Below are 23,491 nucleotides of genomic sequence, written 5' to 3' on the forward strand. Positions count from 1 at the left end.
ATCAATTACAAAATATACATAGTTTACGCGTTCGTTAAAATACTTGTATTATTATTGATTCGATATTGACGCACTTTTAATACTTTAAAAGGTAAAAAATATACTTATACTACTTGTTTTTGTGTAAAGTGTGGATACAAAAACAAGTGTCTTTTTTCTATTCTTACGTTAATGGTTAAAAATGTGCTTACATATACACAGAACACAATCTTTATGGTTGGAATTTCGATGACTTGACGTTTTTAATTGGTTAAGCTTTATAGATAAAAAAATATTCTATTTTAAAATAATAACTCTTCGCTTTGCTGTATATTTTTTATTGTTCAGTAAAAAATATTCTACTAATGTCACATGTATTGGAAAAATATCTAGAAGACTGCGACTAAAATTTCGGTGTTTACAAAACCATTCTAAAATAAAGAGATGAATACTATTGTATTCAATTATTAATGTTGTAGTATATAACACATATAATCCATAATAGAGCGTAGGCAAGACCTTTAAATTAGTTACAATTTCTAAACTTGACTAAGTACAATATTTTGTTTTCAATTTTATTATGATATCCTTTAATAGCATGCCCGTCTAAAAAGGTTGCTTTCTTATTTACAGTTTGAGTTAAATTTAGTGGAATGTTTTCAACAAAAGTGCCGGTTTTAAAGCATTGTTTTCGTACCCATGACTCATGTTGATTTCAAGGTCAATATATGTCGTTTGTACACAAACGCAGTTTCATAAATATTTCATTACATATAACTCATCAATAAAACGTTACAAGTAATTGTATCTTTATGTATAACTCATATAAATTTTGCTATTAATGTTTTAATGAAGTTAATTAAAAAACTCAAGCATCATCAATTTATAATAAAAGAAAACATTAAATATAAATATTTAAAAACGATGAATTAGTTATAAAACGATTAGTTCTAATTAAACATACAAATCGACTCTAATATCAGGCACGCAACAATTTCCATGTGTATTTTACAGAACTTAACAATTTTGTTATACCAAAAATAATTTCATAAATACTAAAGAAAAATGTTTAAACTAGGTATCTACTAGTTAAATGTCCTGAAAATTAATTAAATCTGAGCGAAACTAAACGAAATTAACAAACAAATAGAAGGACACGAGACAATTGTAGGATTTCCTTGTAAACCTAAACAACCTTAAAAAAAGATATAAAAACTAAGGCTGTATCAACATTTCCTTGTGCATACATCGTTTTATTTACACGAAATTGCACCAAAGTAGCTTGCTTTCATTAGAGGATCGCGGTAGTAACGCAGTCGCCAACTCGGTCAGATTAATTATTTTCGTTCAGTTATTAGGTCTAGAACTTCAACAATTAGTCCGTGACACTTCCTCTGTAAAATCCACTACGCCTGCTATGAACAAATTATAAACTGTACTATATATATCATGAAACATATTGAATTAAGTACATAATTGATCAAAATATATTACTTATATTTTATGTTAGTATTATAAATGTGAAAGTAACTCTGTCTGTCTGTCTGAAGCAAACTTGAACTTAAAGGAGAGACATTGACTACGTTTTTGTCTGACATACGACACCCAAGCCCCTAAAAGCAAAACCGTGAGCGCAAACTGATCCTTTATAATTTAAAACAAAATTATTTATTTTTCTCATTAAGACATATACAAACATTTGACGAAGCGATGATAAATTTGAATTGCTTTGTTAGATGTAATTTGTCTTTGGGTAGAATGTCATTGTCTCTGCTCCTCTGCTAATGATTTAATTTAAAAAAGTTGTTTTGTCTTCCTTACATGTTCTTGTCGGTTTAATTATCTCGCTATTTTAATTGATGGGAAACTTATTAAGTTCTTATTCACTGAAGTCTAATTGCCATCGAGAATTGCATTAGCCTTGCAGCTTGTATCAATTGCTAGCAATCTCACATGCAGATGGATACCACGGGGGCAAACCATGTAATTGTCCTTAATTGACAATTTAACAGCCATTCACTTGGAAAGTGGAATGTGAATTATTAACAGTTGAAAATGATATATCTGCCATTCAATCTATTGAGGATAAATTTAATCGAATGATTAACACAATAGGAATCTCAGCTAGATCTGATTGATTGGCGGTTGTAAATAATGACATAATTAATTCCATAGGAAAAAATAACACATAAAGAATTGTCTTCTGCGTTCTTATCGACATATATGGTGTGATGGTTTTTGTTATAACAGCAGAAGAAATGGTTTTGTTGCAAAATATTAGAAACAAAAACGAAACGGAAACAAATGATAATATGAAAATAGTTTAAACGTCAATACGTCTTATGATATTGTATTCTTAAATCGTCTACAAAACGCGCTGATTGTTCTGGTATAGGTTTTATGCATATTGACTCAGTAAATTTTTCAGCTATCGTTACAAAATGTCTCTACATTAATTATACTAATAATGTAATAGCTGACTATCAACAATGTGCATATAAAATCAAGGGCAGTGCTTAGTTTTAACAATCGTTCATTTCGCTTTTTGTCATCATGAACTTGACCATAACGTCAACCGCAAACGTGACCATCGCGCTTAGCGTTTTCAGTTCTACATGGCTTATTATGAAGTACTCTTTAATTCAATGTTCAAATAAAGCGTTGGCAAAACAATTACATCATATATTCATGTTTTTTAATGTCGCAAAATAAACTTTGTCTAATTTTAGATGATAGTGTTTGTGCGATAGGTACGCGAATCAACTGGTTTCAGTATCATATAGGGAGAGGTACATTAATAAATTGGAGAGACGCCTGTTTTGTCGCGCTGTTGACATCATATCTATGATTGAGGGTCAGATCAATTGATTTTTTAATGTCACAAATGTTGCTTTGTTTAATTTATGAATAACTCATAAAATATTTTAAAATGTAACTAACATTTTTTTGTATATGACGTATATCTCTTTACCATAACAATACAGGTCGTTCGAATGACAAGAAAAATATGTCCTCTTGTGATGTAAATGTTGTTCATTATAGATGTTTAAGAATTTACAGTCGTTACGGTACAAAGCGTTTCCGACATACATACATACGTTATTCGCAAAAGGCAGGCACGTGCTCGTTCTCTGGTACAATATTTAAAGGTACTATATCATCATTACATGGTATAAAACAAAGTCGCTTACCGCTTTCTGTCCCTATGTATGCTTAGATCTGGTTTTTTAAATAGATGGTTTAAATCGAGAGGAAGGTTTTTGTATATAATAGATGGACAATATAGTAGTGAAACAACAAAAAATCTGTAGTATATTTATGGTATCAGCATTGCACTCGTGCAAAGCCAGGACAAGTCACTAGTATAATATAAATTGCATTTTTGACTTAATACTGGTTTTAAAAAAGGCCAAAAATTGTATTTATAAAAATGTCGTTACTATTAACTCGCGCGTCTGATTATAACGAGAAGCAAAAATTAATCATGATAAATGTCTTTTGATTTACGTTATGCAAGTAATAATAAAAAAACACTTAACTCATCCTTGAACTTCGAGGAAAATTATACAATCGCTCTGTCCGTGGCAGATTCACATTGTCGTCGTTATTTATAAAATTGTGTAATTTATCGACTTCGCGTTAAATTATTACGAAACATCTAGAATGTTGTTAATACGTTACTAAAATATCAGCGAATAAACATTCGATTAAAAACAGCTGGTTAATGTATCAAGGGCCTTTCGTAGTACTTTTCTTCCGCATAACTAAGTTGGCATGTAGGCGCGTAGGGAATGAGATGAGCTGGTAACTTTACATCAGAGTTATGATCGTCGAGCCCACGCGCTGTGACAAGGCCGGTCCGTTGCGCAGTTGTCGCAGATGATTAATCAGACTATGGGCGATCAGTGCCGGACACACGCGAATACAAGCTGGCTGGACTGACTTTTCGTGATTAAATAGCACCAAGCATTAATACAGATTAGACAATGTAAGTCATAATAAATTTGCTATATCAACGGTATCCAATTACTAACACGATAACGCATAACATATCCGTATAAATTTCTACCTACGTCATACATCTTTATCAATAAAACGAAAATTAATACCAAATAATTTGATAGGTATGTTTTAATTTCTAAACTGCATCATTAGCAGCAATTAGTGATTCAATTCATAAAGCGTTTTGACTTAGAGTTTCTCCCTATTCATGTTTTTCTAGAAAGGCGTTTAAATGGTTGTAATCGTGTCGTGCAGTACTCTATTTTTATAGCATACAACCTTCAAGGTTAAACGAGTCATATATATGAGTTATCTTGCTTAATTTCCATTCGTTTTGTTATACCATGTGCAACGTACTCTGTTAATAGTTTATGACATTTCGTAAAGTCTTCGTCTACAGTCTTATGTTTTGCATGTCATTTTTTTGTTTTTGCTTTACGTGTCTTTGTTTTTGTTGTCATAGACGGCAGCTCCTCGGACACGCTGCGAAAGTTAAGCGACGACTCATCGAGAAAACATTTATCAGGTAGGTGTCACCATATTTGTTAGTTTGAATAAAAAAAAATGTTTGAAGCACCTTCAAATGTTATCATTGCATGGAAATATACCGAGCATGACCATGCTTTGTTTTTCGTATGTTTGTGCGCGCAAAAACTTGTTACATCACACCATAGTGTACATGTACATAGCACTTATCAAGTTACATTTTCATTATTATCACGCTTCTGCACGACGAATGTGGAGCAGATTTAATCGAAGCAGACGAAGACGAAGTAAGCAGCTGTCTGCCGGAAAGACCGCGATCGCGTCGCAAGGCATCTAGTAAGTTTGTTTCACTAATAAATGACGAACATTCGGTAAGATGTTGACGAGTCTCAATCAATACACGAAACACTGTATATAATCAAAATAATGAAAATGTACGCTAAAAGAAGGTGAAGGGACGATATCTCATTTGTTTATAATATCAGCTGGTGAAGGGTTTAATATGTGAATGTATTCTACTATTATCAGCACATAATGACCGGGAAGATAAAACATTAAATACACTAATGTAATAAATAAATTTAAAAAAATCTGCATGCTCCGTTAAATTTAATAAGTAATAAATGATTTAAATAACACAGGACAGCAATCTTATTAAAAAAATTAATATATAGTTTAAGTAAGTAGTATACTTTAGGTTGATCTATTTTTAAATTTGATGTCAGCAGGCTATTAGCCCACCTACGTCCTCTAGAGTCTTTGTAATTAACTTCATTGTCTTATGATAATAAATCATATTTTTTATTCAATTTAGTTTGTAAACAATCATACCTTTTTTTCTGAATGCGTAGTTTGTATGATAAACTTAAGATTTTGCACGCCGTTGAAGCCTTAATGTGTGTGTTATTATATGACAAGCTGTCAAAGCTATATTGATTACAATGGCATGCTAGTGTGCTGGTAGTAGTGGCTAATGCACGTGTTTGTGACTTGTGTGCGTCGCAGCCAGCAGCAGGTCGAGCATAACTTCAATGGACACGCTTTGGGAGAAATATCCGCGACGTTTGAGCGAGGCGGGCCTGAGACGCTCCTCAGGTAAGTAATAATGCACATCAATCTTTCGAAAACAAACATATTTGAGTGTAAAATATCTTACCCCACTAGCAAAACTATAGTAGTTTTTTAATCAACAATTGAGTCGATATAACAGTCTCGTTGGATACTTTATCAACGCGTCTATTGAATACATAAACGATTACAGCTCAATTTTAAACACAATCAATGAAAATGAAAGCGTATTCTTATCGAATTCGTTTTGCATGACGCAATACTCAAATATGATTGTTATTGAACAGTTTAGTTATTCATGACGTTCATTTTCATAATAGTTGTTTGCATTGCATTCACTGTTTGTGTGATCGCCTTTTTATGGACTTTCAATGTATAGCTATTTCATAAGGTATCATGCTGTATGTGCTTGGTGTTTGTAGACACTTTATCGTAGAATGGAAACACTTCAAATGTCAAATGCAGTTTGTTCCTTTAAGTATCGTCACAAGCGAAAGTTCACAGGTGCATACTTCTCGAGTAACGTTTAAGCACAGCTGTATATGCAAACTGGAATGCAAATAGTTCCATAATGGTCGTTGCACTTACATCAACCGTATTCAAGTCGTGCGTGCATCGTAAATATGTGTGAAGAATAGAGAATGTGAGGGGATATCCATATTCAAGTGACTATAAATTTCGATCCTTTTACAGAAAGTGACTTTCTTCGAGTATTTTCTCTTTGTAACTTATTTCGTAAGATTTCCGGGGGTTTATATAATTGATCGGAGTTTATCTAATGCTTTGCAATACTGACATTCCAGATCACAGTGTCGTTTTGACTGAGGACACTGACAGCTTTATAATCGGCGAACGTGTGTGGGTGGGCGGTACTAAGCCCGGCCAGATCGCGTATATCGGTGAGACACAGTTCGCTCCAGGCGAGTGGGCCGGCATTGTACTTGACGACCCTATAGGTGAGTGATATTTTATAAACGAATGGCACATAAGAGGTGTAATTTTATTTATATTAATATCATTTCATGTGAAATTTTTTAATATTCCTAATTTTATTTTAGGCAAAAATGATGGGTCAGTAGCTGGATTTCGCTACTTTCAGTGTCCAGAAAAGCGAGGTGTATTTTCTCGTCTTACTAGACTAACACGGGAGCCCCTCATATCACATGCACCACACGATGCCTCACCTATTTCTGACGCCGGAAGCGTGTTCGAACGCCCGCCGTCTGGTTCCGCAAGGCCCAGGCGCACTCTCTCTCCAAATGGTAGCGTGCGGAGTATTGTCAGCAGTAAGATGAGTATGTACTTTTAGTGTATACTGTAAAAACCTTTTTTTTTTATTATTATTTATTTCAATGACTAAACATTTTATGTATTTTAGATGCTTCCATTTCAACAACCACAAATGGAGACTTCCGTTTAGGCGATCGAGTAATCGTTTCTAGCAGCCGCGGAAGCAAAGCTGGTACTCTCCGTTACGTAGGGGTAACCGAGTTTGCATCAGGTGTTTGGGCAGGCGTAGAGCTCGATGATCCTCTTGGCAAAAACGATGGTTCCGTTGATGGAAAAAGGTAACACTGCTCACTGAGGCGGTCGAGTCACCTGCTGTCAAAACTTCTTTTCTGTAGTTAAATGTTTTCGGATAATTCGATCTTTTTCAGATATTTCAATTGCGCTCCACGCTTCGGACTGTTTGCTCCAATTTCAAAAGTATCCAGATCGCCGTCGAATCGCAAGCCGGGCACCTGCGCGATCCACAGCAACGGTCGTGCGACACCGATGCGGCGCTCTAACTCGCGGGAATCTCTCACTTCGCTCGGAACTTCGATCGCGTCTTCCCGTGCGGGGGTGAGGCTCGGGGTGACGTCGCTGGGTGCTCAGGTAGGCTAGCCCCGCGCGCGCTCAGCCGAGCCCTCCTCCCCCCGCCCAGCGCGTGCCCTCTCGCGACCTCACCGCAGCGCCCCTAGCTTGCTCGACAAGACGCTTCTCGTGAAGCACGTCGAATCAGACCGGTGCGCCCTCATCGCTCTGCCCCAGCCACGCATATACTACGACATAATCTTTCGAAACGCGAATCGGGACGTAGCGATTCCCTGCAGTCTTAGTGAGTCTCTGCCGAAGTCATGGCGCTGCTCGGAGAACACACTGAGCGTGGAGGCTCGGTCGGAGCGATGTCGGCGAAGCGTGTCGAGCGGGGCGGGCGGCGGGTCGCGCGGGGGCGAGGTGGTGCGGTGGGGGGGACGGCCGGGGGCCGTGACGAGGGCCAGCCGGGGCCCGGCTACGGACCTGTTCGTGGAGTTGCCGCCGTCGCGCTCACACTTTTCGGGCTTCGGGAAAAGCTACCATTTCTCTTGCGTGTCACCCTTTCAGTTCACTTATCCCTACGTTGTCTATATTTGAACTGGAAGTTCATACTATGTTATATCATATCATATATTTACGATATGAAATGTACAAATATATTCAAACAGTTCCACATACTCCCTCCATTTTATTCACGATGACCAGCGTCCGTCCCGTTATAATCACTATCTTGTGCAATCACTATAATATATGTATAATATACCGCTGTTATGAAAGATGTGTTTAAATGAAACATGCAAGAGTAATGGTTCTAGTACCTGTAGGCTGCTTTTTGTTGCATGTTCCAATTTTAAGTTTAATAGGTCTGTAGCTGGCACTACCCTGGTTTGGCCCTTGTGTTAATTTATTTTGCAAAACATTATATTTAATTCCCATTTGCTATTGTTTTTTTTTTTTATTTAGTTTCGTAGAACATTGTGTTTTAATTACATTATGTTAACAATTCCCCAATTTGTAATAAAAAAATACGCTAGTAAGGTGCTTCTTGCGCATTTCATTTTATATTTAGTTGAAAAGACTGCAGTAAGGGGCGATTATAATTTATCTGTGATATTACGTTTAAGAGGCTCCTCTGAAAGGGGATTGTCATGTTTGTACTTAACATTTTGAATTTGCTTTTGAATAATGGCATGGTGTTGACAAGAAAAACAATCTCGCAATAAATAAAAATGTTAAATGAAATATGCGATAAACACTTGTATATCACTGTGCATCTTAGTAGAAGAAAACTGCACTAGATGCCAAGTTAAACGATTTTTTTATAATATCTCAATATATTTGAAAAAACATCATGTGCTAATACATGCGCATTTTCAATAACTTTTATTTGCATTTAATTTGTTACTACCGCACAGTGTGCTAATATAGGATTCACCATCGCTAACGTGTATGGATAGAAAAACACAGACAAATAAATACATTATTTTTTATTTCATTATCTTTTGTTGCCCAAAGTAGTTAAAGCACTCTGTCCGGTAGAGCCGAGTGCGCTAACGTGTGTTGTTTCTGTTTGCTGCGCATGTGCACTATCACTAACGTCACGACACGTCACGTCACGTTGCGTCCCGTCACGCCGCGTCACGTTGCGTCACGCGCGACAGCGGGCCGGTCCACGCGCGTCCTCCACCCCGGTGTCGGCTAAGAACGCGCTGCAGGTACGGTACCCCACTATCGCGGCGCGGTAGGCGTGCGAGCGTGTGACAGTCTCCAAAACTAGATGGCGTTGCTTTATTTAAACAAAATCAGCCAATGGGAGACCGCTATGACGAAAAACATACGAATAGTAATCTTGCAGAAAATTAATATCTCAATTACAACTTAGTTTATTAACTTGTATGTCTTGCGATTGTTAATTCAATGGATTCCTTTTCGGATCTTCTTGTACGAAAGAAGAACAATTAAGGAAATGTGTAAATCTTTTAAATCAATCTCACTGGCTGATTTGTTTCAATAATAGGGCTGGCCCTACAGACAATATTTGAAGTTTAGCACATGTGTGCAGTAAGTTACCTACCGCGCTCCAATAGAGGACATCAATTACTTGACAGTTGTACTGCATCTGCAGCACAATATAAATATGAATATACTATTGGCATGTAATGAATCTATGATTATACAAATTTTCTATGAAACAGGCACAAAGTTTAATTGACGCTTTGTACGTGGTTTCATAGACAGTGTGTTAGTTATTTTGATTCAATAAATAATTGTTTGTCCAGCGATTGTATTGTTTTTGTGTTTGACATTTGTGTTATGCTCACAGACTAAAAATAATTTTTATAATCTGGACTTTTTTTACAGATAAAATAATCATTTTAAAATGAATATATTGTCAATTACCGCACATTATAGTACAAAATATATATACATCAGCTTAATCATGTTCCAATAATCGTTACATTTGAAATGTGAATGAAAGATAGCTTAGCTTGCAAAACTGTGATATTGTTTGGTTTTTTATTACATAATTATGATGATTAAAAAAACAAAGAAATTCCATTCATTTTGGATTAAAAAAAATATTGTAGTTATTTATTATTTAATTTTTAACAAATATCTGACCAGTGCCTGTAAGTTCTGAAAATATTCAATAATAATAAGGACTCACTTCGTCACTAGCATTCCTTTATATTTAGGTTAGTTTTTTAATATATTATTAATATATAAGACTTAATAATTAATAATATTACACTAGGATAACGATGTTTTAGATTATTTAACTACGTGGGAATGAATAATAAACTTACAATGAGGTAATAATATAATGTAATAGACGTGTTGTCTATATACTTCTTTCTTTATTATAAAATTGTAAATAAAATATTATATAAACCTAATCGTGTTGTTTTATTGCACTAATCGCTGTATTCTTGCTTGTCCGCATGTGTAGACAAAGGGGATCATTGGAAGACAATACATATAGTCTATTCCAATGGCAGAAGAAAAACAAGGAAAGATAAAAAAACCTCAGATTTACATATTACATGTGATTTGCTAATAGTTCTGCAAAATCATGCATTATTAACAGTTTTTGATCAATATCTCTTTATTTATACTGCAGTATAAATACATGTATACGAACGCCATTTTAACACGTTTCTGAATGAATGCCACAGATTATACAATATCTCGACGAGTTATGTCAGTTGAATGTCAAATTTACTAATTTCTCTTTTCTCCTGCCGTTGGATTGGGTTATACTAATACCCAAGATTCTTTTTTTAAATGAGAATGATAATTATTTCGATAGCCTTATTTGTTTCGGTAATTTTATATGGTTTGAGGTCGAAGGGTTATTGTATTTTGTGAATGAACTGTACACTGGTTTAGTGGTTAATTTATTATCTGTTAGTAATTATAAAAACGTTTACATGCGTTTGTAATTGAACTCCTTAGTGATCGATATGTAAAACAAGTTTTAAGTGTAGTTTAATACTTTTATTTTTATTTTATGTTTAATTTTTTAATAGAGTTTTGCTGCTCAATTTTAGATAGTTAATAAATTTGAGTACGTCTTCGAGATATAGTTGGTGTTTGTATTATATTATATAATAGCAGTAGTGAAAAAGCACGAGATAGTTTTTGTCAGCACTTAGCATAAAATGATTCAATATAAAAATAGAAATCAAATATTCAATTACAGACAACGAATGAGTATAGTACCTATTTTCGTTAAAAAAACTTGGAAGTTAGGAGAAATGTTATATGAAGTAATAAAATAGTTGTCCCTTAAAATATTCTTAGACTTTTTTGATAAAAAAAATCTTTCTACAACTATCAAATTGACGGTAGTTACTCTACTTTTAAAAAATACAAAAAAAAATATGTATAGAACTTATACCCAAAGACCCAGCACTTTTCGGAGAATATATATATTGTACGATATCTGCCATGTAATTTATGCAATATTACATAACAGATATGCAATATATATAGTCCGCCGTGTTTAAAATTCACCAACATCCTAGTTATACGTATTTTCACATGCGCAGACATGACCGCCTCCTATTCCCTGGCAGCTATCCAACTGCGCCGAAATACAGACTACATTTGAACTTAATTCGAATGGAAAATCCTTTGCACAAGCGAAATTGATTCGCAGTGAACTTTAGCAGACGAGGGGATGTTAAATAATGAAGAATCTACGGACGGGCTGTGTAGATTATGGTGATTGTATCGGAGGGAGATTTAGTGAGCTCGCATATCGATAACGGCTTTTTTTGAACAATAAAAGAAACTAAATAACCAAACATATAAATATTATTATGGATAAAACTTTAGCTGCACAAAAACAGATTTCTAGATAGATATTTCTGATAGTACGTAATACGATACGATATAATGTACATAAAATATACAAATCGCCCTAAAGTTTAAACTCTTGCTCTGCTGAACATTCATAAACAGCGAAGTTTTCAGAAAAAAAATGAGTCAGTATCTATTATTAACTGTTATAGAAATAATTAATAAGTTCGAATAAAATAAATGCAGTTTTATTTGTAACACACGGTGTTCGGGGAATAAAACCCCACATAAAAAGTATTGCGGTCAGAATACATAAAATAATTACTTCTACTTACTTTATAGGTCTTGTATTTTATTCAAAAGCAATACATTTGATATTAATTAAGATTCCTATTCACGTAGGCATGTTTGTGTATAATTTAAACATATCTTATTTATCTTTAATCACAGACGATTTAATTAGCAATATATCTATGTGTTTTCTCAGTAGGCGTGCAGTTCAATGTCTTTTAAAGGTGCAGGTCGTTTCTTACTCGCCCTAAAGATTTTCTGTCGCCTTTGAGCGCTCCCTGTCCCGTTCTACAGCAATTTCCTGCATGAATGCCTTTTATCTATGTGTTTTAAGACAGTTTGACTTCTTAAAATATCCTTTTATTTATTAAAGATAGAGCACTCATTTTAATACTTTCAAAACAAAAGTAGTAATAATAAAGTCGATTGAATAGATAATATATACATACATAACTGTAAGTAGCTTGGTAGCATTAAAATAGGTACATAATAATTGATATTTATTATTTACTTCAATTTAGGTAAATATCACAAATTAGTATATTACTATTATTCGTTTGAAGACATGATGTGTGTAGGCGTGTGTTAATGTATGACTGTAACGTCAATAATAAGTCCTTTTGTGCGATATAACGTCTCAATTCCGTTTAAGTAGGCATTTACGAGTAATCCTACGCATTGATTTTCACCTACCTAATTGGTAAAATAATTATCATATTTATGTCTGTGTGGCCATTTGTATACAATATCTTACCTCATTTAATTTTTGCTTGGTTATATCTACGACTATTTTCACGGTCGATGGTTAGATTTGAATAGGAGTTCGTTGAACTGTTGCGTTTGTTTATTATTAATGAACTTGACGGATGATCTTATGTCCTTCGAACACATAGTTACTTGCAACATCTATAGATCTTATTTATCCTAAAATGTCGGATCTTTATATGATTAAAATTCTCATGCACGCATTAAACAATCTATCCTCATTTTTGTTTATGACAATAAATTACAATAATTGATCTTTTAAACGGTTTTTAGCATGTGTGTAGCGAGACAATGATTTGTTTCTTCTCTCTGTAATCATTAATTTGGCATCAAAAAGTAGAGACGGCATTGCATAGCAGCAAGAATCATCTGCAAATAAAATTTATACGAAATAATGCTAAAACCTGCTAAATTATGCACGCTCTTGCTACCTATAGATTGCAGAGTACATTTAGATTAAAAGAAAGTTTTAAATAAGCTACGAACTTTTTGACTCTACATACTACTCTGCATTCTCTACATCTTTGAGTTAGTATTTTTCAAAATGTCAAAAATAACCCTTGGTACTAAGAGACAAATAAAAATGCATGATTGGATTTTTAAAAAAAAAAACTTTTTATTCTTGAGAAACATGAATAACTGTAGCCTTAACATATAAGGCTAGCTTAAATATATATATATTCAAGCGTATAACGATTCAATCATTTTCGAATTTATCAGTTCCGCCCTAAGCTCTGGCCTTGCAGCCTTAAATCCGTCACTGCCAAAAGATTGTACTATTCATATTTATTTGCAATGTATCTTAAGAATATATCTACAACTATATCGTATTATGTATGCTATATACTTATAAGGTTACTTCCTAACTGACAACAGAAAGCCTGACTATGTACATACATAGAGACTTGAATTCCGGAGAGAACTCTCATTCTGTAATATATGCAAATAAATAGGCTTTGTGAAGTTTAGAATTTATATAGAGCGCTTTTCGCTTACCAAACTGTGTAGACATAGATTTAAATTTTGAAAAATTAATAATTAGCATCACTTTAGCTTAACACAAAGTTTACCTTAGAGCTACCCATTAAGTATAAGTTTTATCGCTGAATGATTTATCTATTTTGGAACATAACTTTTTACTTATAAAAGACGTAATATTTCGATTTTTTAAATTTCTTAGTTTCTCCTATTTTCAGTTTAAGCATTCATATAATGCAATAAAATCTATAAAACTTATTTATATAGTCTGGAAAAAAGTTAAGATCAGTTTACTAAGAATAAATGTCGCAGGATCGGGTAGGTAGGTTATTTTATGAATATAAGTTATGAGAATACGGGTTAAATACGTAAGAAAACCATAGATAACATAATACTTAGAAGTTGAATGTATGTGTACGTAAGCAGTGTTATTATTAGTTATTTATAAACAAGGTCGTATGACTTAATTTTATTGCAATACCACTATAAAGTATTTCATAAATAGTAAATTGTTTTTATACGATTTATTTGTTTTATCATTGAAATAAATTGAATTGAGAATCTTGAAAATACTTTGTTTTTTTAAATTGTATACAAGATCCAAGACTAATGTTAATGTTTAAATTATAGTTTATTGCATGTTATAGTTTTAGATAAGCAAGAATATATTAATAGAAATTATAAATTAATTACTAAGTCTTATATTAACATAATATATGTATAATGAATTATTAATATAAAAGTAACTACGGTTCAATATCTAGCTTCAAAAATATTGGAACATGATTAAGACATAAGTACTATGTATCAAAATTTATTGTAAAATACAATTTGTTTATTAAAAATAGCATAACAGATAAATGATGCGAAAGTGGAAAGTTTGACCTTAACCTCTTGGGTTATTGTCGTCGCTCCTAAGAGCTCAGCGATTAATAGTTGGGGGTCAATCAGACTATCAGAAATTTCTTGAAGAGAGGAAATTGCTATATATAATGGAGTAAGGGTACTTACTATAATTGGTTACAATTTAGGAACTCTTACGAGAAAAACAACAGCATTTGGAGCGGCTACTCCAGGAGCGCGAGTTGGAGAGAGCAGAAGTTGTCAAAGTTACGATGCAATTCGAGCGTACAGAAAGCGCACTTGCACAGATTAAAAAAGAAGCAACACAGGTCATTATTTTTGTATTACTTTTTTGAGTGATTAATATTCCATTTTTAATTCAGGTTCCACGGAATCTTTCAAATTATTCTTGTTGAGAAAATAGAAAATTTATATTTTATCAAATATTCTTATTAGATTACTAATAATAGTACATTGGAGATATATATTTTTAATTGTTATTATATTGTGTACTATACAATTTTGGTATGCGGAAAAATATGTTAAAAGGTTAAATGTTATTTTGTATCATGCCTAAAATAAATATGATAAAAAAATAATAAATATTCACATGATTATTGTTTTTAGGCGAACAACGAAAATGCGAAACTTAAAGTCGAACTTGACAAACTTAATAAAATGTTGGAAGACGAAAAGCAAAAGGTGGAAGATCTTATGTTCAGAAACGAAGAAGAAAATATTAACAAAGAAGATTATAATGTAAGACATTCTAAATTTAAAACCTTCTTTTATTTCAACAATCAAGGAATATAACAAAACTTTTTTTTTTATTTTTCAGAAATACAAAGAAGCAATGGAGGTATGTATTTCATGAACATCTTTGATACGAAACGTTATAACTATACAATACATACATTATTTATTAATTTATGTTAAAAATTTAGAAAGAAAAGGAAACGCGAGAGAAACAAATTAGAGATCTGGAAGCTGAAGTCGCATTGCAAGTTGCTCGCGCTGAGACGACCAGTGCAGCGCTGCGAGCGCTTGAAGATCAGCGCAGTGCTGAGATGAACGCTTTGGCTGATCAACACAAAGAGGAACTGGTAGCAGCACAAAGTGAGTGAAATAATCGCCTTCAATTATAGTTTTAACAATGTTATACTTTATGATAGGTGTACGGTAAGGTGTGTGTAAGGTCTGTGTAAGATAGGTAAAAGTTGTTCTGTGTTCATTGAAAAAGGCTGGATGAAGACACTGATACTGTTTGACTGTTGCTAAAATGTTGAACAAACTTGGAAAACTTAGACACCTTCAATTTTTATTCGAATAGTGACATTAGTAATAAAAATATTTTTATTTGTTACCGTATATGATACCCCTTGTAACACTCCTCCCAGCGCCTCTTCATGTAAATACCGTTAGCTGAAAAGTTTTGCATTGATATTGTCAATGATGACTTGAATTTGTTTTATAGTCATTAAATTTATTGGCTCCAGTTTTGTAGTTCATCTTCTTTTAATCCGTTATAATAAAACCTAAACACACGCAAATGTACTCCACACAGATATACTAATAACAAATTGACATTTTTAATTTTCAGCATTATCTTCTGAACTTCAAAAATTATTAGATGAAGCGTATGCGTTGATCAAGGAAAAAGAAAGTGAAAAGGATTCGCTGACCAAAAGCCTAAACGAAGAACTGTATAAAGTTAAAACAGACTCTGAAAAAGCGCTCAATGAAGCTAAGAGTAAAATTGCTATCTCTCAATCCGAGTTCGAAACGCAGCTTTCAGTACTAACAGCGAAGTTGCAATTAGCCGAGTCAAAGTTGGAAGCTGAGAAACAAAACGTTGAAAGATTGAATAAAGAGAACGGTCAAACAATAATAGATTTGAATAGTAAATTAACCTCACTGCAGGCAGCTGTTGATGATAAAACACTAGAATTAAACAAAGGTAAATTAGTACATTTATTTCTTAAATCCTCATCATATACATTAGACATTTTTTATCACTTACATTTTGGACTGTGACGTAATGACTATGAACTAATGACGTATTTTTATACTTTTTTCAGTTATGGGAGTAAGTAAAGAACATGAAGTCAACCTTAACAAGGAAATGACTAAATTAAAAATGGAACTCAGTGCCAAAGTTTTAGACATCGAGCAACTTGAAGATTTAAATAAAAAACAAGAATCCTCTTGCAAGTTGTTACAAGAAGAAGTAAGTCGTGTTAAAGAAGAACTCACACAGAAAATCAGCGAATATGAAAGCTTTTTGAATGAGGCTTCACAGCAAGATGAGAAAAATAAAACAGAAATTTTGAACCTACAACAAGAATTGAATAACAAAACAAAAGAATACGAAAAGTTGGTTAACGAATCTAGTAAATCGACTGACTCTAATGATAAACTTATAAATGAATATAAACAAACTATACATGAACGAGATAAGGAAATAATAAAGTTGAAAGATGAATTCGAAGAAACAACTGCCAATTTTAATATTAAACATAGCAAAATTGCTGAAGAACACAAGAAAGAAATTGAGGACCGTAATACAAAAATAGAGCAGCTAATTAAAGAAATAGAGACCCACAAACAGGCTTTAGATAAAAGCAAAATTGAACTCGACACTCTAAATACACAGTTTACTATAAATGTTGATGAATTAAACGCGTTGAAGGAAGAAAATAAAAAATTGAAAGAGTCCCTTAATGAAATTACGCAAGTAAATATTGAACTTAAAGCTAAAATAGCAGCTATGGAATTAGAAATTGGTGAATATAAACGACAACTAAGCAGTGCTATTGAAAAATGTGAAGAAATTCAAAAGTCTAAAGAAAAGGTTGAGGGCGAGTATTTAAATCTCACCGGTCAAACTACTGATTCTTACGAACAATTTAATAAATTATCGCAGCATTTAAAGGATACTGAGAAAGAACTACAAGAAATCAAAGATAAATTCAGAGAAGCTACGAATAACTGTGGCCGAATAGAACAGGAATACAAGCAGAAAATCTTTAAAATACAAGAAGATTATTCCTTGGAACGCGGTCAATTAGTAAGATCAGTCGATGAAAATGTTGAAAAGCTACAACAAGCAGAAAACAAAATTAAAGAGTTCGAAGCGCTTAGTTTTGAAATAAACAATCGACTAAGAGAAGCAGAATCTCAGAGTGACAAATTACTTGATGAAAATTCAATGCTTAAAAATGAAATTGAAAGCTTGAAAGTAAAAGAACAAGACATAAATAATGAGCATGACACTATTCGAAAAAAGCTGGAAATTGATATTGAAAGGTATAAAGAGGAAATATTATTACTGAAAGCTGATGGAGCTACATCCGAAGTTAAATTAATGGAAAAAGTTGATCAACTAACTGAAGCACAGAATGACTTAAATAACAAACTCGAAGAAGCACGCAAACATGAAGACTCATTGCAAAAAATATTAGACGATATGACTTCGCAGCTTAATACCCAAAAAGTACAATTTGAAAAAGAAATAAATCAATTGCAAGAACGATTAGTGGTAGCCAATAATGAAACCAAAACTCATAAAGACGAAGAGACCCGGTTAAATGAATTGCTCCAAGAAAAACAAAATTCTATCAAAGATTTGACGCTTAAACTAGAAATGCTTGAAGTAGATATTAAATCGAATGGAGAATTAGTCACCGAAAAAGATCGACAATTGACCCAAGCAACAGAAGAACTCAATAAAGTTAATGAAATAAAAAATAAATTAGAAGAACAACTAAATAAAACTGTTATGGAAACAACTACTATAAAACAACAATATGAAACACTTTTAAACAATTCTTCTGTCGAAGAATCATTAATAAATGAACAACATAAGCAATTAGAAAAAGTGAAATCTGAAATGGCTATTTTAGTGAACGATAAAAAACTCATAGAAGACAAACATAATGAATCATCTAATGAAATAACAAATCTTAAGAGTCAACTTCAAGAAACAACAAATAAATTAAATGAGACCCTTGAAAATCTAAATGAATTAAATAAAATAATGAAAGAAAAAGATAACTTTATTAAAACACAAAATGAAAAAGTTGATACTGACTTAAATAAAAGTAAACAGTTAGAAGAAAATATTACAAAGCTTCAACAAGAGGTCAATCAAAATAACACTATGTTAGAACAAAAACAAGTAGAAATAAATAACTTAAACGAAATTATATTACAAACAAGTCAAATTCAAGAAACGGTTAAACAACTAGAATCAGAAAATGCTGATTTGAAAGCAAAACACATTGTTGAAATTGAATCTCTTAACAACACAATAAAAACATTAACAAATAATTTGTCGGAACAAGGAAAACAACTCGAAGACCTAGTCAGCACTAAGGAAAAGGTTCAAGATTTGCAGCAACTGTTAGCAAAATCAGATGAAGATATAAAGAAACTTACAAATATAAACGAAGCTCAAAAATTAAACTACGAAGATTTAACAAGACAACTGCAACAGCAGTTTGATGAATACAAAAGAGAAAGTAAAAATATGAAACACGAGCTTAAAAATAGAATAAACGATTATGAAAAACAGTTACAAGATTCAAAAGAGAAAATAGCTTTAGAATTGGATAATCAAAAGAAATTACAAAACAAACTCAATGAAGGCGATAGCAAAATATTAGAATTATCACAAAAACTAGAACTGTTAGCTATTCAAGAAAACAATTCAAGCAAAGATGAAAAATTAGAAAAGTTGACATTAGAATTACAAGCTACAAGACAATCTGGTGCTGAATCCTTAGTTAATAGTGAAAAAATAATTAATAAGTTAAAAGAAGAAATTGAAACTAATATTAAAGATATTAAGGTTAAGGATGATTTAATCGTAAAATTACAAGAAGACTTAAAGGTAAACTTGTTGATTTACATTTATCTTTCACAATATCAAATATATGATTCCATTATTCCACAGAGATTAATAATGAATATAATTATTATTACAGAGCCAGAAAGCCAAAGTTGAAGTAACAGAAAGGGAGAAACATCTTTTGCAAAAGGAAATGGCGAAAAATGTTAAAGAGATTCGAGACAATAATGACAATAATGCAATGGGCCTATTAGGACAAGGCGATAATGCATCGCAGAAGTAAGTATTAATATGATTAATATTACTTGTATTTTATTTAAAAATAAACAGAGCTTCGTGCAAGAACAACTGGGTAGGTACTACCAGATTTTCAATGGCAAAACTGCAATGCAGTGCATGTTATGTTCAAATTTGAAGGTTGAAGAGTGGGCCACTGCACTACAAAAAGAAGGGACATTATCGTAGTTGCCAAAATTGGTGGCTCATTGGTTATGTATCTCTCCTTTTACATAGGTGGCCAAAATGCCTTTCCGACTACCTAAAACATAAAAATAAATAGAGGTAGCATGTTTTATAATTTGTAAATAATTTTTGCTGAGCTGTTGGCCCAGTGGTTAAAACGCGTGCATCTTAACCGATGATTGCGGGTTCAAACCCAGGCAAGCACCGCTGATTCATGTGCTTAATTTGTCTTTATAATTAATCTCGTGCTCAGACAAATTTCATAGAAATTCTGCCACATGTGTATTCCACCAACCCGCATTGGAACAGCGTGGTGGAATATGTTCCAAACCTTCTCCTTAAAGGGAGAAAAGGCCTTTAGCCCAGCAGTGGAAATTTACAGGCTGTTGTTGAAATAATTTTTATTATTCAAATCTTAACAGACTAACAGAAGAAAAGGAAATGATTGATGGCCAAGTGAGCTTCCTGAACTCTGTGATAGTAGATATGCAGCGGAAAAATGAACAGCTGATGGCACGTGTGCAGGCGCTCGAAGGAGCAACCGTCCCTGCCGAACCTCCGCTATTGTAAGTGTGCATTTACATTAAAATCACTTAAATTAATGTAATGTATTCATGTAATTAATTAAGTCACCAACTCAATGATAATATTATGTAAAATATACAATCAGCATTGAGCATACTTGGAGTGATTAGACAATGAAATCGTTAATAATAAAAAGTGTATATGTGTACCCATATCAACCCATTTTCGATGCTAGTCTGAAAACTTTGCACAGCAACACCATCTCAATATCACTGCTAGCCCATTCACTGCTTTGTCTTCTAGTTAGATATAGTTTTCACATTATATATATACCAATTAAAAACACTGTTTTAAATTGAAATGGAGATCAAATATTAAATTTATCGATTTATTTTCGTTAGCAATGGGCGTAAAGTTCGAGCAGTAGCCCCACGTCTGTTTTGTGACATCTGCGACGAGTTCGACAAGCACGACACCGAGGACTGTCCGCGACAGTCTGTGGAACCTGAAAAGCCGCCTTCTAACAAGAAACCCCTACCGCCAAGGCCCTACTGTGACATTTGTGAAGGTTAACAGTCTTTTAGTATAAATTATTAATAATTATCTGTACTGCAAATATATCAACAGAGAAATCCAATAAACTTTTAGTGTCCCTATGGGGTGTAATCTCAAAGAACTTTGGGATTCGCTGTCTTGATAACTAGTAACTCAAATAATAGATTGATCAGACCTCTATTATTATATCTAATTTATCTTCAAATTAGTATTGTGTCAGACTTTTAATACGGTGACATTTCTTTTTGCAGTTTTTGGGCATGCAACGGAGAACTGTGATGAAGAAGAAACATTTTAATACCTATTTATTAATTTTAGTATTAATGTTACCGTTGTTACTGTTATTTGTTTCAAGTAGGTATTATTTATTGTTTTACCATGAATATGGTATGGCTCGTTTTACTAGCTAATTAAATAGGAAAATGTTTTGTAAATAAGGAGCACCTTTTAAGTTATTTTAGCATGTTTTAAGGTAAAAGGGAAATGGTATTGATTTCGCTCTTATGCATTATCTAGATATAATGCATACTGAGATATTGCTAAATTGGCACAAATCAATTTCCATCACAATCATGGTTTTTTTTTTTAATATATTGTCTTCACTACATTATCATTTGAAATAAGTACTGATAACACCAAAATTATCACAATTTTGTAATAACAATAAATTGATTCAAAATATTTTATGTTTTATTGAATACAAAAATTTAATATTGACATATCCCTCCTATCATCCTGTTAATGTTAGAGAAATAATGACTAAAACTAATCATTAATAAAAAAAATTGTATAAATAAATACTTTATATCCTTTTTTGTTTATATTTAATTTATGACTCTTACTTTAAAAATTGTATTGTAGATAAGTCATCAAGGACAATTAAGAATTTTATAATAAAAAAAAATTACAAATTTGATTCTGAATTTATTTAATTAATACTTATCTAATTCTTAACCTAGTAGACGAATAGCTAAACTTAATCCAAACCATCTTTCTTCTCCTTAATAGCTTCCTGAAAAAAAAATTAAAACTGTAGAGGTATATCTTTCAATTTCAGTAGTATTTATTAATTTTATTTTTATTTCGTTTTAGAAATGACATTCCTTTCAAAGATATGTATTTTATTTTGATAAAATAATTGGTACTTTTAATAGATTTAATAATCTCAGTCAAACTATGTATGCCGTCATTGTATATAGGTATGCCTGTTCCGAGCAAAGGAGTAAATTAGTTACATGTGTTTTACAAATATTTCTGCAATTTTAATCATTAATTAATTAACTTAATATACTTAATCTCTTAAATTAATATACTTAATCAATCATCTTTATTTTAAGCAATAAATTCAAAATATAATTCTAATCATGACTCAGAATAAACACCATATGATATTCAAGACATTAAAACCAATCTACTTCTTACTTCTCCTGCGATTGGAATAGGCAATAGTAGGTTACGCTACGAGCATATACAATGTTGTTAATTTTCACATGCTATAATTAATGTAATACAACAGTCAATTAGAGATTAACAAAACTCACTTTAAATCTCTCCTCAAAAAGTGACAACTCAGACGTTAAATCTGTGATAGCATTCATAAACGCCTCTTGAGGTGTGTAGTCGGACGTTGTTTGAATACGCAGCACAAACTTATGTTCTAATGGATGAGGCACTTTATATCCAGCAAATAGAACTTTCGGGTCCTTAAGTAGTTGGCTGGAATAAAAAACATATTAATAACCTCAAACTTGTTATTGCTTTATAATTTAGTTGTTTTACTTACTGCCTTATCATATTTCCTAAAGTGTGATCTTCTTTGTTGACTGTAAATATTGCAGCATTCGTTACTTTTGTGTCTTCTTCCTTCTGAACTCTAAAATAATGTTAGTTTCTATTATTATACAAAATCACTGTTATTAAATGAACGAAATGTTTATTTACTCACTTCTTTTCACCGTCATATAAAAGAAATGATTCGAAGGTAGGTGGTGCGTTCATAGTGGAAGATCAAATATTATAACAATCTATTTTATAAATAAAGGCGTAATAAGAAATATTTAATTCGCAGTAAATACGAAAATACAAAAAACAGTTTGCAGCTTTGTAATAAAATAACGTCAAAAGCTACTTGTCAAGTTGTCAATTGTGACTGCCTACCAGTGCTACCAAAGTTGAAAACATATTCAAGTAATAAAAGTACTACTCTTCTTATTTAAATTATGCTGTATTTTTACGTTAAAATATTAATTAGTTAACATAGTATAATTTTTTCTTATTCAAATAAAAGTAACAATTTTCATACGCAAGCTTCATAACTTTTTTTGTTCCTTGATACAAAAGAAGCAGAAAATTGTTGCCATTTGATTATTTAAAAAAGTTGCCTTTAAAATTATTGATTATTTTATTATTTTTTCCATATTGAAAAAAAATATATCAAAATTATTAAGGGTTTTGATAATAAGTTGTTATGTGTTTAATCACACCATACAATATATTTATTTCATTTGTATTGAAAAAGCAATTTTCATTAGATTTATGCTGAGTTCTATATATTACTTTTAATAAGTTTTATTAATATATTAA

The 23,491-nt window shown here is 32.3% G+C and overlaps 2 protein-coding genes across 16 annotated transcripts in view; one reads left to right on the plus strand and one right to left on the minus strand.

Moving 5' to 3' along the window:
- LOC124533347 (restin homolog) overlaps nucleotides 1-21,589 on the plus strand; it is a 53,867-nt gene extending 32,278 nt beyond the window's left edge. For 3 of the 15 annotated variants that reach the window (XM_047108555.1, XM_047108556.1, XM_047108562.1), the window contains 18 exons: nucleotides 4,445-4,507; nucleotides 4,729-4,803; nucleotides 5,473-5,562; nucleotides 6,339-6,491; nucleotides 6,594-6,830; nucleotides 6,914-7,103; nucleotides 7,194-7,413; nucleotides 8,997-9,050; nucleotides 14,706-14,846; nucleotides 15,145-15,276; nucleotides 15,356-15,376; nucleotides 15,462-15,633; nucleotides 16,118-16,474; nucleotides 16,596-19,408; nucleotides 19,503-19,645; nucleotides 20,251-20,394; nucleotides 20,755-20,921; nucleotides 21,160-21,589. In XM_047108555.1, the coding sequence (XP_046964511.1) occupies nucleotides 4,445-4,507; nucleotides 4,729-4,803; nucleotides 5,473-5,562; nucleotides 6,339-6,491; nucleotides 6,594-6,830; nucleotides 6,914-7,103; nucleotides 7,194-7,413; nucleotides 8,997-9,050; nucleotides 14,706-14,846; nucleotides 15,145-15,276; nucleotides 15,356-15,376; nucleotides 15,462-15,633; nucleotides 16,118-16,474; nucleotides 16,596-19,408; nucleotides 19,503-19,645; nucleotides 20,251-20,394; nucleotides 20,755-20,921; nucleotides 21,160-21,206 (5,219 nt within the window). In that variant the 3' untranslated portion in view covers nucleotides 21,207-21,589. Of the gene's footprint in view, nucleotides 1-3,813; nucleotides 3,968-4,444; nucleotides 4,508-4,728; nucleotides 4,804-5,472; nucleotides 5,563-6,338; nucleotides 6,492-6,593; nucleotides 6,831-6,913; nucleotides 7,104-7,193; nucleotides 7,414-8,996; nucleotides 9,051-14,705; nucleotides 14,847-15,144; nucleotides 15,277-15,355; nucleotides 15,377-15,461; nucleotides 15,634-16,117; nucleotides 16,475-16,595; nucleotides 19,409-19,502; nucleotides 19,646-20,250; nucleotides 20,395-20,754; nucleotides 20,922-21,159 lie in introns of those variants that run through there. The other 12 variants (XM_047108560.1, XM_047108566.1, XM_047108559.1 and 9 more) reach the window with 8 other exon arrangements.
- Nucleotides 21,590-21,817: 228 nt separating this feature from the next.
- On the minus strand, nucleotides 21,818-23,036 carry LOC124533651 (DNA-directed RNA polymerase II subunit RPB11). Its single transcript, XM_047109059.1, has 4 exons — nucleotides 22,854-23,036; nucleotides 22,692-22,781; nucleotides 22,450-22,624; nucleotides 21,818-21,920 (listed from the first exon to the last, which is right to left on the minus strand). Exons 1-4 carry the CDS (start codon nucleotides 22,904-22,906, stop codon nucleotides 21,885-21,887), a joined length of 354 nt encoding a protein of 117 aa, XP_046965015.1. The 5' UTR covers nucleotides 22,907-23,036; the 3' UTR covers nucleotides 21,818-21,884.
- Between the last annotated feature and the right edge of the window lie 455 nt (nucleotides 23,037-23,491).

The sequence above is a fragment of the Vanessa cardui genome, chromosome 11 (genome assembly GCF_905220365.1).
Source record: "Vanessa cardui chromosome 11, ilVanCard2.1, whole genome shotgun sequence".
Taxonomy (NCBI): Eukaryota; Metazoa; Arthropoda; class Insecta; order Lepidoptera; family Nymphalidae; genus Vanessa; species Vanessa cardui.